The sequence below is a fragment of the Sapajus apella genome, unplaced genomic scaffold, assembly GCF_009761245.1.
Source record: "Sapajus apella isolate SASKATOON/1434 unplaced genomic scaffold, GSC_monkey_1.0 scaffold4, whole genome shotgun sequence".
Lineage (NCBI taxonomy): Eukaryota > Metazoa > Chordata > Mammalia > Primates > Cebidae > Sapajus > Sapajus apella.
The window spans coordinates 37,952,232-37,966,752 of NW_022436944.1; the positions used below are offsets into that span (position 1 = coordinate 37,952,232).

The following is a 14,521-nucleotide window of genomic DNA, read 5'->3' on the forward strand; positions in this document are numbered from 1 at the left end:
ATCTGCAGTTACTTCCTCCACTGATGTCTTTATTTTTCTTTTTTGATGGAGTCTTGCTCTGTCACCCATGCTGCAGTGCAGTGGCGCAATCTTGGCTCACTGCAACCTCTGCCTCCCAGGTTCAAGCGATTCTCCTGCCTCAGCCTTGCGAGCAGCTGGGACTACAGGTGCCCGCCACCACACCCAGGTAATTTTTGCATTTTTAGTAGAGGCAAGGTTTCACCGTGTTGGCCAGGGTGGTCTTGAACTCCTGACCTCAGGTGATCCACCCGCCTTAGCCTCCCAAAGTGTTGAGACTACAGGAGTGATCCACTGTGCCCAGCCTAATGTCTTGAATCCCTCCAAGTCATCGATGAGGGTTGAAATCAATTTCTTCTAAATCAACTTCTTTTAAACTCTTGTTAATGTTGATATTTTGACATCCTCCTATGAATCATGAACAATCTTAATGGCATCTAGAATGGTAAATCCTTTCCAGATTTTCAATTTACTTTCCAGAACCATCAGAGGAATCAGTATCTATGGCAGCACTGGCCTTATGAAATGTATTTCTTAAATAATAAGGCTGTGAGACAAAATTATTCCTTGATCTGTGAGCTGCAGAACAGATATTGTATTAGCAGGCATGAAAACAACATTAATCCCCTTCATTAATGCTTGGGTGCGAGCTCCTGGGTGACCAGGTTAGTGAGAAGTAGTATTTTGAAAGGAATATTTTTTTTCTTTTTTTTTTTTTTAATTGCATTTTAGGTTAGGAATTTTTTTTCTGAGCAGTAGGTCTCTACAGTGACACAGAGAGACAGCCTGCCTTTTGAAATGTTGAGGCCAGGCACTGACTCCTCCTCTCTAGCAGTCCTTTGCAGCATCTTCTAATAGAAGGCTGCTTCATCTACATTGAAAATCTGTTGTTCAGTGTTCCCAGCCCCCTTTATCAATTATCATAGCTACATCTTCTGGATGGATAACTTGCTACAGCCTTTGTATCAGTACTTGCTTCTTCACTTTGTGCTTTAATGTTACAGATACAACTTCTTTCCCTAAATCTTCTTAATCTCTGCCAGCTTCCAACTTTTCTTCTGCAGCTTCCCTCTCTGCCTTTATAGAACTGAAGAGTTATGGCTTTGCTCTACATTAGGCTTTGGCATAAAGGAATGTTGTCGCTGGTCTGATTGTGTATTCTGACCACTCAAACTTTCTTCATATCATCAATAAGGCTGTTTACTTTCTTTTTTTAAAAAATTTTACTTTAAGTTCTGAGGTACATGTGCAGAACGTGCAGGTTTGTTACACAGGTATATGTGTGCCATGGCTGTTTACTTTCTTATCATTCATGTGTTCCCTGGAGTAGTACTTTTAATTTCCTTCAACAACTTTTCCTTTGCTTTCACGATTTGGTTGTTTGGTGTAAGAGACCTAGCTTTTGACCCATTTCAGCTTCTGACATGCCTTTCTAGAACTCAGCTTCAGCATTTCCAGTTTTTGATATGAAGTGAGAGATGTGTAACTCTTCCTTTCACTTGAACACTTGGAAGCTAGTATATGGTAATTAATTGGCCTATTATATGGTTTGAATATGTTTTCCCTCCAAATGTCATGTTGAAATGTGGTCTCCAGTGTTGATGATGGAGCCTAGTGAGAGGTGTCTGGATCACGGGGGTATATCCATCATGAGTGGCTTGGTGCCTTCCCCTTGGTGGTAAGTGAGCTCTTGCTTTGAGTTCACATGGGATCTGGTTATTTAAAAATGTGTAGGACCTGCCCCTTCTTCTCTTGCTCCTGCTCTCACCATGTGACATGCCTGCCTGCTTCCCCTTCCACCATGAGTAAAAGCTCCCTGAGTCCTCCCTAGGAGCCCAGCAGATGCTGGCACCAGGCTTGTACAGGCTGAAAAGCTGGGAGCAAATTAAACATCTTTTCTTTATAAATTACCCAGCCTTAGCTATATCTTTATAATAACACAAAAAACGGCATAATACAGCCTAATTTTAATATTACTGTGTCTCAAGCAGTAGGGAGACACAAGGAAAGGGAAAAAGATGAGGAAAGAGCCAGTTGGTGGAGCAGTCAGAACACACACAATATTTATTGATTAAATTTGCTGCCTTACATGGGTGCCGTTCATGGTGCTCCAAAATGATGAGAAAATTAATGTCAAAGGTCACTAATCACAGATCATCATAACCAGTATAATAATGAATATGTATGAAATAGTGCTAGAATTACCAAAATATGACAGAGACAAAGTGAGCACATGCTATTGAAAAAACAGTGCCTACAGACTTGCCAATGCAGGGTTGCTACAAATCTTCGATATGTAAAAAATGCAATAAAACGAGGTGTGCTTGTGATAATACCCAGTTACCCAGTGCTTATAGTAATAGGTGGTAATACCCAGTTACCCAGTGCTTATAGTAATAGTAGGTTAGAATTGCCCTTGACTCCTATTTTTCTCTTACATTACACATCAAGTCCATCAGGAAATCCTGGTCAAAATACAGACAGAAACAAATCACCTTTCTCTCTCTGCACTGCTAATACCATGTTAGCATATCATGGCTAGTCCAGCTGCTCATCTCCTAACTAGTCTCTGTTTCCTTTCCTCCTTAGAGACTATTTTCCATTCAGCAGCCAGAATGATTTAAGTCAGCTCATATCATTCCACCACTCAGAGACCTTCGATGAATTCCCCAAAATCTTAGGATAAAATTCTAATCCTTTTCAATGGCCTGTTAAGGCAAGCCCTACATGATCTAGCCTCCTGCTATTCCTCCAACCTCATTTACTGTCAATCTTATTTGCTACCACCCTTGCCTGTTGTTCACTGGGCTCCAGCCATACTGGCCTGATTACTATTCCTCAAGCACAGAATCATTTTTCCACTTCAGAAGCCTTGCACTTGCATTTCCCTATACCAGGAAATGTTCTTCCCCAAGAACCATGTGGTACGCTCACTTCAGTCTCTGTTCAAATAGCATCTTTTCGGAGAAACTCACTTTGACTACTCTATCTAAAATAATGAACTCTTTTACTCTGTCTTTTTGCTTTGTTATTGGTTTTGTGTTTTTCATAGCAATTCTCACTTCCTGATATTTTTAGCTTTAAGACATTATTGTGGGATATTCTGATTGTTTCTTGCATTAAAATGTGAACTCAATGTTTGTCTTGTTGGCAGTAAATGAAAGAATTGCAAACAGGAAACAAACATTTACAAGGCAGTTCAAATCCACAATTAGTCAAAGAAATGAAAATTGAAGCAACAAAAAGTAAAATTTTTTAACTTTCCTATTAGGAAATTAATTCTTAATGAGCAAGCACTGGCAAAAGTGCTTGGATTCCCTTAGTCATCAGTGAGGAAGTATGAACGGAAACAAGCTTGATAATCTTACCAAAGATTTCTTCCACGTCTACACATAGCCCTTATAACCCATATTATTCCCTGGAAATTTGTTCATCATGATCCACTCTTTTATCTGTGGTTAAAAAAACCACTGTAGCTGTGCAACCATTGATAAAATTCCTGTTTAGCTATTTAAGGCCTAAGATGCTTTCACCAGGCTTGGCTCTTTAGCCATAATTGGCTTTGCTACTATTTTCTTGGCTGTTTGGAGGCTACTAAAGAATTGGTGCATTGAGGCTGTCAAGAAAAAGGGGAAGTAATGATAATTTAGAGGGAAAATATAAACTTATGGGAAACCCCCCCAGAAGCAAATAGGAAGTAAAGGTTAGATAAGACAGGCACACACCTGGAAAGCAGGGGGCTAATACCTGCTACATTTATGGCAATGGGCTTTTATTTGTGTTGCATATCCAAATAAGGAAAGAGGATGCAAAGATGACATGTGATTTCATGGATAAGAATATCTCTAAAAATCAAGAAGCCTGATTTCTCTTCTCTGCTTCACCATGGATTGCTATAATTAAGTCTTTAAAAGCAACTGCCTAGGTATTTTAGTGATAGATTTTCCATTACATGTACGGATAATATTCACTGTGCTCTGATTTAACTTAGTTGCACATTTCTTTTTAAAAATGGGAATTGACATTTTCCTATTCATTCAAAAAGCTTGAAACGACAATTTAACACTAAAGTCTTATTCCAATTTTGTCCTTAAATAACCAGAAATTGCTGCTATTAAAAAAGTACATTTAAATTGTGACCAGCCTTCACAAAGACCCATCTAAGTTATTTAAGAATCTGTGACTACTGAAATGCTCAACTGAATAGTCACAGAACAGAATTTCATATTTTTTTAAAGTCTGTAATCTCCTATATTAAGAGTAGAATCTTGTGTCTTCTTTATTCCAGAACATTCATAGATTTTCTGTTTTGAAAATGACACAACACAATTTTTCAAAATGTGTAATTCTCTCTCCTATGAAGAGGTGATGAAATAAATGGGAGCTGAGCTGTCAGTACTGCCTCAAGAGTATGTCACGTTATCAAGTGATGCCTTTCCACAGCTATAGGTCTTTTAACTTGCTTAAGCAATTTCATACAACCAAAATTAGGTATTTCATTTGATTAAATTAGGCCTTAACAGAGGTGGAAGAGACCAAGTTTAGTTCTTTGATCTCTCACTCCAGTAGATCAGAAATAACATTTTCTGTGCAAACTATTCCAGCTTTCCTCTGTCCCCAACAGAGCTTAACTAATTGATATTAATGATGAAAGATTTCAGAATTATAATCTGGGAGGGTCCTCTGTAGAAGGCTGCTAGTCAGGAACCCTGCCTGACATATAAGAGGAAGCCAGGATGTAGGGAAAGAAGATTCTAATAAGGAGGGTTTCCTGGGCATTTAAGACGTATCCACATTCCACGTGTCTATGGAGTAAGGGCAACTATTCTTACCCCAAGAGAGCCTAGTGGCTAATAATTCCCCATCTCTACCAGGGATCAGGATCTGCCTCAGCTTAGGAGTGCTCCTCTCAGGGCCCGGCCTAAGCACAATGTCCTGGAAAAGTACAGTTGCCCAGGGTGCACAAAGATTCTTCCAATGACTATAATCTTATACTACAATCTGAGTTCTGTGAGAACAGGCACCGCATCTTTTTTGTGCTGTTTTCTCAATACCTGGCACAGAGAAGAAATTAAAGTATTTGTGAAATGTACGAATACTTGTTAGCTTCAATTGTGGAGTAACCCATATGCCTAAGGGTGGTATCTCACAGAAGTCTAACCATCCTTGATGTCAGGGTGTGGGTCTTAGAATCACCATATTCCCAGGGCCTAGCACAGTGTCCGGCACTATGTATAGTATTCAATAAATATTTAGTTTAATGATTGAATACATACTGCTTTGAAACCTAAAACACATTACAAGATTCTCCTAGACAACTCCATTTTATATGGTCAGTAAGATTTTTTAAATGCTTTATTCTATTTACTTACATGACTATATTTTTTTCAGATGTTTTATTGCTAAATTATAGTAAAGAAATAATATGCTAATAATGTTCTCCACGCCATGAAGCCAAGGAGTTCATGGTTATCAGTACTAGTAATTTGTTGATCAGAATTTCAAAGGACACTGATGGCTATATAAATGCAATTTTATGATTTTTTTGTGCTCAAATCACTAAGCATTTGTGCTATAAAATAATCTATATCTAAGGGGCTTTCTTTTATATTAAAGAGAGCTGTTAGTTCTTAACCAATTTAGGTAAAATAGTAACACTATTACCCATCTAGTCAGAGTAAATACATATTTTTCTTTTTTTAAAAACAAAACTTAGGTATAATTTACATATAATAAACAGACCTTAAATGTTCAGTCTGATTAATTTTGACACTTGTGTATACTGTATAACCACTATCCCAAATAATATACCTGGAATGAACATTTCTATTACTCCCAAGTTCCCTCATGTCCCTTTATATATAGTCAATTCCAAACCCTCATCCTGAGGTAGCTACTTTCCGATTTATAACACCACAAACTAGTTGCCTGTTCCCGAGCTTCATATATGTGGAACTATACAATATGCACTCTTTTCTGACTAGGATTTTTTTGTTCAGCATGTTTATGAGATACATATATGTTGTTGCATATATCAATATACTTAACCCTTGAACAACACAGGTTTGAACTGCACTTCCATGTGGATTTCTTTCAACCAAACGCAGAGAGAGGAATGTGAAATTCATGTATACAGAAGGCTGACTTTTCGCATATGCAGGTTCCTATATGAGAGAGCTGGCTATGGGACTTGAATATGCATGGATTTGGGTATATGCAAGTGGTCCTGGAACCAATTTCCCCAGGGACACCTCTAGTTCATTCCTTTATAGCTGAGTAGTATTCCTTTATTTGAATGTACCACAATTTGTTTATCTGGTCTCTTATTGACGGAGATTTGGGGTATCATGAATGAGGCTGCTGTGAACGTTCTGTTTTGATGTTGTTTGTTGTTGCTTTTGGATATGTATTTTTGTTTCCCTCTTGGCCTAAGAGGGAAATAATTTCTAAGTGTTTATCCAGGATAAACACTTAGAAATTCAACTGCTATATTATAGGATAGATATATGTTTAACTTCACAAGAAATTACCAAAGTATTTTACAAAGTATACCTTTTTCTACTCACATCAGGAATATATGAGGGTTCTAAATGCTCCACATCCTTGCCGACATTTTGCTACTGTCAATTTTTAATTTTTTTTAATCCATTACAGTTGGTGTGAAATGTTATCTCATTGTGGTTTAATTTGCATTTTCCTGATGACTAATGTTAAACATCTTTTCATAGCATATTGATGATTTTTATATCTTCTTTCATGAAGTTCAAGTATTTTGCCTATGTTGTATTTTTCCTGACATATACAAATTCTTTACATATTTGGGATATATGTATTAAAAATATTACTCCCAAGTATGTGACCTGCCTGTTCTTTTTCTTAATGGCATATTTTGATGAACAAAAAAACCCCTTAATTTTAAGTTCAATTTATCTATCTTTACTAGTGCTTTTTGTTTTCTGTATAAGAAATCTTTGCCTACCCTTTGTCTTTATGGTGGGGGGTTCCCAAGACTACCAATTCAGTTTGATGATTTACTAGAAGAAGCTGTTACACTAACTCCAGATTGAGGCCAAGAAAGGAAAAAGGTTGGAGTCAAAGAGAAGCAAGTTTGGTATTTATTGTGGGAAATACTGTGGGAATAAAAGGCATGTGAGTGTGGAGGTAGAATCCACAGTTCTGTTTGGAAAATACTAAATTTAAGATGCATATGGGACACCCAAGAGGAAATATTTAGTAAGTAGCAAGGGATGGGTAAAACTGAAGGCACAAATTAAGGACCCTTCAGCCACAGATGATGGTCTGTACGGCCATGAACTGAGTTGAAATCCTCAAATGAATGAGTATAGAGAAGAAAAGAAGCATGGATTTGGGCTGTTCCAATATTTGGAGGAAGAAGAGAAGGATTCAGCAGAACATGGCAAGAGATGGAATGGCCACTGAGATAGGCTCTTATGTTTCTCATTGAACTGCCTAAGCTCTTCATAGATTAAAGACATTATACTTTGTCAGTTACATTCACTACAAATATTTTCCTAATTTTTGATTTGTCTTTTGATTCAGTTTATTTCTGACATATTTACTTTAAAATATGTGTTGTATAGTAAAATCCATTAGTTGTTCTTTTGTGATTTTCTCTGTTACTTTTAAGGTTAAAGAGTCTTCACACAATTATTTGTTAATTAAAAATTTAATAATAAGATTTAAAAGTCTTCAAGTGACTACTGGTCAGATAAGCACTTGCATTTTTATTTTTATGTTTGCTTGTTTCAGTGTGTGATATTGTGCTGGCCTAGAGCCAGAACCGGAGCAAAACTATTTTATAAAATGCAAAACTGTTTTTTAAATAAGTTGAAATGGCTGCCCCATTCTCCTCACAATAACTACTGTCCTTGGCCTCTGTAAATAGAACTGCTAGTTTGTTCTGCAAAACTATGTAAAGCTACTTACCTTTTCTTATCAGTAACTGCTAAAATCTGTGACTTCTATCACCACCCAGACGATGTGTAAACAAATGTATATCTTGACTTCTGTAAACCACTGAGGTAACAAACAGAATGACAAAAGTCCCCTGGCCCTTGGAATGTCCGGAGACCCCCGCCCTTGTCTCCACCCAGGAGGTGAATCACAGAATCCCCTAGCCCTTGGAATGTCCGAAACCTTTTCATCCCCATCCCCGCCCCTCACCCCCACTCCCAAGGTGGTTTTTCGGGTATAAAAAATCATAGCACCCTCCTTTTGGCGCCACAGGTTGGAGAGATGTGAGTCCTCTGTGGTCGCCGGCATAATAAATGACCCTGCAATCTGGCATACTTTTGTCTTGGTGATAACTTTCTACACTCCAGTCAAATACAACAAGTGCACTTTGGAATTTATTTTTGTGTGTCGTTGACAACTTTTAAATATTTGCCAATTTTCCCAGCACCATCTATTAACTATCTCCTTGCTCACTGAGTTGTAACATCTTCTGCCTCACATATTACATTTTATTTAGTTCAGCTTCAATTTTAAGCTTTGTGATTGCAAAAGGATGATGAAAAGTCTTCCTTCCAATTATCAAGAGATACTTTGCACAAGAATCTTAATGCGTTTAAAAGGAAATACGTAAAACAAAACCAACATTTTACAGAAGAAAAATGTAGGGAGACAAGGCTAAAGAGAAGAAAGTCACGAAGGAGAGAAAAGAATGGGTGCAATACATTTCCTGTGGCGGAGAAAAAGGTGTTGAAACTATTTCAAAAAATTCATATAACAAATATGTGTTGAGTGCCTTCCCTATACCAGACATTGTCCTAGGTGCCATGAAGTGGTGAATAAGACAAAATGCTTGCCCTCAGGGGCTTAGATTTGAGTGGAGAAGTGGGGAGACAGGTTATAAATACACAAATGAATTACATAACTTCAGCTCATGATGATGAGATAGAGTGAATAGGGGAGGTGAAGACAGGCAGGAGGTTAAGAGTGGCCTCTCTGAGATGGCATTTAGGCTGAGCTTTAAATCATGAAGAGGATGATTTAAATCAGGAAGATGAGGGTGGGAGAAGTGCTTTAGCAGGAAAGAGGAGCAAAGGCCCTAAGCAAGAGCAAGAAACAGAGAAGGCTGATGTGGCTGTCGCATGAGAGTGAAGAGAAGAGAGTAGAAGGAAATAAGGTCAAAGAGATAGGAAAGGGCTTCAGGAAGAAGACTGGATTGCCAGTGGCAATAGGAAGCCTTTGGAGGTGTTTATGTGGAGGGATGCTACAATTGTTATAAACTGAGATTTACTTGACTGTTGCGTAAAAATTAATCTTGTGGATGTTGGGAGGGAGGGGAAGACAAAGAATTCCAGCTGGAAAGGTCTTGTATAAAGAAGGAAACAAATATACCTTGTTCTTTTAAACATAACAAAACTAAATATTTGACATAATGAGAAAAAATGACTAGAGTGTAAGATTACTGAAGGCAGGGGTTTTGGTCTGGGTTGTTTACTGGGCATTTCCTGTGTTTAAAATAATCAATCTGGCAGTCAATAAAAATGTGTTGAATGATCATGTGACTATAGGGAAGAGATTTTTATTTGTGTAACAAGACTCAGATAAAATGAACAAACAGAAAAGAGCTTCAGACAAGTCTCATGGGCTACAGAACTGGTCTCATAATTGTAGGGTACATCAATGTATGTGGCAAACAGATTTCAATCAGAGTTGGGTAACTTTATAACAACATTACACTAAGACAAGGTTCAAATTTCAAGTTTAAATTTAGCCATTTTGTTGTAAACTTCTTCTCATCCCTTAGACTATGAGTTCCTATGCAGCAGGATTTATAACTTATTTTTAACTCTCCAGTAACAGCAGAACACATTGTGTATATGTATTCCATAAATGTATATTTAGGCTGTTGGAATTCTACTGAAGAAAAGCTAACGCATAGGCAAAATGCTTGAGGAAGAAAATTCGGACAACTTGGCAGCATTTATCATTACTAACATTTTAGTCTTCCAGAGTAAACTTTGAAATTACATTCTAATTTGAAATGATTCTGGTATGACAAGTTAACTCTTGAGACATCTCAATATGGTATTATAAAAGAACAAAACTGTTCATCAACCCTTTATGCCAATGTTAATTTCTTTAAAAAGTAGGATTTTAATGTTTTTTATTCCTACAGTGACCCTTAAAATTTCTATGTACGCAATCACAAATGTACACACAAGATGCATTTATAAGCTTATTGTGTAGTTCTAAAGACAGCTGGGAAACACATTTTTAATTTTGTTACTGAAATAATTTAAAAATATATTATAAAACTGCCTCTTTTCAATCAACAGCAAAAATCTAGAAGGAGATTATACAAGTAGGCACAGTTTATTCAAGTTTATTCGTGTTAGAAAAATAAAGTTGCCTAACTTCAAACTGTCACAAGTAAATAAGTACTCTTATATTTATTTTTCATCTTACCATTGACACCAATATGTAGCATTTTCTTATGCCTTTAAAATAACTTGTTAAATAAATGTTTATTTAACAAAGATTCCTCATGTACATTAGCCATTGATATGCTAAAATCTGGAAAACTGTTTTCAGCAATGTGTGAAATTTCTTATGATCTCTGAGACTACCTTTGTGATTGATAACTATCATCAGAGAAAGGGGACTTACCGGCTTTTATTCATGAGGTCGGCTCCTCGTGCTTTGTAGTAATCTAAATTTGGATGGAACTGATAAGTCACTGGTCTTGGATTTCTCTAAAAAAAAAGAATACATTTTAAAAAAGCTAGTTAAACTATCCATTAACCTATAAGAGGACAGAAATGATCATTTTAATATTCCTTCAGAAAAGAATATGTATAATAATAAAGTTTAATAATTAGTGTGCTTGGGTTTTGCTTTTATTAAATTATTCCTTAGTTCTGATTTAACACAAAAATTACTTTTTCCTCTCTCATAGTTAACACAGATTTATCATTAGATTTCTGATGACTTCAAAATAAAACTTTCAAATATAACTTTCCTAAAATATGAACAAAATGATAACAAAAGCTAAAAACTATATGAGATGTAACACAAGCAGAAACTATGCCAAGGGACCCAGAGACACAAGGTGTCAAGACAACGGCCTTTTGGAGGAAGAGTAAATCATTAGCTTTTTATGAGCGGAATGCTAAATATGTCCACTAGATGGCACACTGAGACTTTCTTCTTCCAAATGAGTTATTTCAGAATTCAGCAATTCTTTTAAAGTTAGCAATTTCTATGTCATCTATCCTTATTTATGAGTTTAATAAGTGCCCAAAATATGCCAGGTAGTAGATATATTACCAGGATAACCAATACAATACAAAAGCAAATTGACCGATGCACATTTTCATAAAAGCAGCGAAAACACTGCCCTTTCTAGGATGCAACATTATTTATAAACATCACAGAAATGTCCTTGAATCATTAGGTCCAGTGTGTCTGTTTAAATGTGTTGCTATTATTTAAACACATCTATTATTTAAATGTATCAAGTCCCTCACAGGCAAGTAAAAATTAAACAAACATACTTCTGCTTTATAAAAACTAATCATGTTTACACCATAATTTAAATAAATGCCATAATCTCTAAAACATTAAATTACATATATTTGCCATAAAAAGTTTTTAAAACATTATAAATAAATGTGTTCTAATGTTTACCTGGGCATATAATTAAAGTTAGAAATTAGGTTTTTGAACCAAGGCATGCACTTCCTTTGAGATACATAACTGGGCATGGAAAAGCTGCAGATTATCTTAATAGAAAATTACCAATATGCTTAGATATCAATCCTTGGAGACATAATTCCAAGGCACTGATACACTTGCATGCAGGCACGGGGGAGTTAGGGGGATATAATTGCTAAGGTTAAATAGTTTGAAATTCATCAAGCTAACAAGCCGCATTTAATGGCCATGATGGACCTTTTCTTTTTCTGCTGAAAGAGAATATTTACACAGCTCAACCCTTTCATATCTCTTCCAAGCCAGCCCTAATCATCTCACAAAAATGACAATCCCTTGATTTAGCTCCAGCTACTACTCCACTGGTTTGGTATTCAACACAGTTCTACAATAATCAAATCTGAATTGCCTTGATGAAGATAACTGATGCTTCCATGACTACCATACTATTAAGTCTAACAGTGCAACTTTTCTCTCTCTAGGAATTACATAGGTTTTCTCATGGTAGCTGATGACAACCTGGACCCAAGTATAATGGGAAAATAAAATAGAGGTTAAAGCCACTGGCAGATTGACAGTGCATTCATGACATATTTTAAAAATTAACTTTCGCAGGACTGTTGCTCATGACTAATTTTGTTCTTTATTCTCAGTACCTGGAAATACATTTTGTTTTCACTAATAAAAAAGATATTTTTTCTCTGACTTCCAACAAACTAATAAAGGATTATGTTACTTTTTCCAGAAAATAATGAAAGAAGGGATCACATGGAGCAATTACTTGAAACATCTTTATAAAGAAATGACAAGCAATTCAAGACACGAAGTGCTGATCTATCTACGCACTTAAAGCCATTATTAGGAATAATGATCTAACTTGAACATATAAATGAGGCTCAAGTATTGCTTTCACTGAGGCCTATTTAAATTCCTAGGAGGCTTACTGGTATCAAAGGGAGAGGTAGTTTAAAGTACCACTGTACTGGAAACAAAAAAAAAGAATCAAAAGATGATGTTGAAAAACAGCATTTGAAATGTTAATAAAATCAGAGGTTACAGTTGAAAGTTATTCTTTCTGTCGGGGAGATAGTGATGTTTCTAAAATATAAATATATAGACATATAGATTCATCTAGACCAGCACTGTCCAACAGGTCATAAACATAAATGTCACCTATAATTTAAAGTTTTCTAGAAGCCAAATTTAAAAAAGAAAAAGGAAACAAATTAAACTAAATGTTATATTTTATCTAATTCAGTAGATCAAAAATATTACGAGTTTAACATGTAATCAACATATACAATTATTCATGGGACACTTCACCTTGTTTCTTTTGTACAAAGTCTTTGAAATCCAGTGTGTATTTTACACTTACGACACGTTTCAATTTGGACTAGCCAAACTTCAAGTGTGACTGTACTGGACAGCATAAAGCAAAACATCTGAAATGCCTGTACACCACTGCATGGCTAAAAAAATCAACATCTAGACATGAACAGTAAAAAGGATGCCAATACTTTTCTACGTTGAGATTCAGTAAGTACAGTTCTTCAATTTACCTGTAATTCTTCTCTTTCAATTAAGTTAATTTTACCTTTATTCAACAAGGTTTTAAAAGGTTAAGGAATTTTGGAATACCATCTCACAGAAACAACCACCAAAGAAAAACCAAATTAAAACTAGGTAACAGGTTCAAATCATTGTTAAAAATACATATATAAATGTACATATAAAGGTAAATGGACCGATAACTCGGACTACGTACCAAAATGCTATCAATGGTTTCCTAGGGGGACAAGATTAAATAAGTGGAATTTTCCCTTTATGCAACTGAAACATTCTAAAATAAATACTTGTTCCTCTTCTTTTTTTTTTTTTTTTTTTTTTTTTTTTGCGAGGGGGCCTTTTTTTGTTGCCCAGGCTGGAGCACAGTGGTGCTATCTTGCCTCATTGCAGCCCTGACATCCCAGGCTCAAGTGATCCTCCCACCTCAGTCTCCTAGTAGTTGGGACTACACACATGCACCAACATGCCCAGCTAATTTTTATATTGTTTTGTAGAGATGCAGTTTTGCCATGTTGCCCAGGCTGGTCTCGAACTCCTGGGATCAAGTGGTCCACCCACCTAAGCCTTCCAAAGTGTTGGTATTACAAGTGTGAGACACGTTGCTTGGACAATACTTGCTCTTCTTAAAGGAGTTTTTAATTTTTTCCAAATAAAACTTTAAAAAGATATGATGATTTCTAATCTTTAAAGTTCTGGAATCTCCTCTAAAATATAAAGCTACTAGAATTCTATACATGTAAAACTCTGTATGTAAGAAAGCCCAGACCCCATGAAAACTGATTTCTCACTGTGCAGAACATGTTATCTCAACACTTTAATATTGTGTCTTCATCTGTATTAGAACAATTAGCAATTATAGTCATGTGTTGCTTAATGATGGGGGTACGTTCTGAGAAATGTGTCATTAGGTGATTTTATCATTGTGTGAGCATCACAGAATGTATTTTACAAAATCCTAGACGGTATAGCTTACTACACTCCTAGGCTATATGATATAGCTCACTGATCCCAGGCTACAAACCTGTACAGCATGTTACTGTACTGAACACAGTAGAAAAGTACACCACAATGGTATTTGTGTATTTAAACAGAAAAGGTACAGTAAAAACATGGTATTATAATCTTACGGAACCACTATCATATGTGTGGTCTGTTCTTGACCCAAACGTCATTATGCAGTGCATGACTGTATTTTAAACTCATTTTCACACAGTCAGGACTTCAACTATCATGAGCATTTTCCAAAACAATGTAT

The 14,521-nt window shown here is 36.1% G+C and overlaps 1 protein-coding gene across 9 annotated transcripts in view; it reads right to left on the minus strand.

Moving 5' to 3' along the window:
• Positions 1-14,521, minus strand: part of TBC1D5 (TBC1 domain family member 5) — a 557,272-nt gene that overhangs the window by 83,927 nt on the left and 458,824 nt on the right. For all 9 annotated transcript variants that reach the window (XM_032259250.1, XM_032259280.1, XM_032259257.1 and 6 more), the window contains one exon: positions 10,657-10,742. In XM_032259250.1, the coding sequence (XP_032115141.1) occupies positions 10,657-10,742 (86 nt within the window). The remainder of the gene's footprint in view (positions 1-10,656; positions 10,743-14,521) is intronic.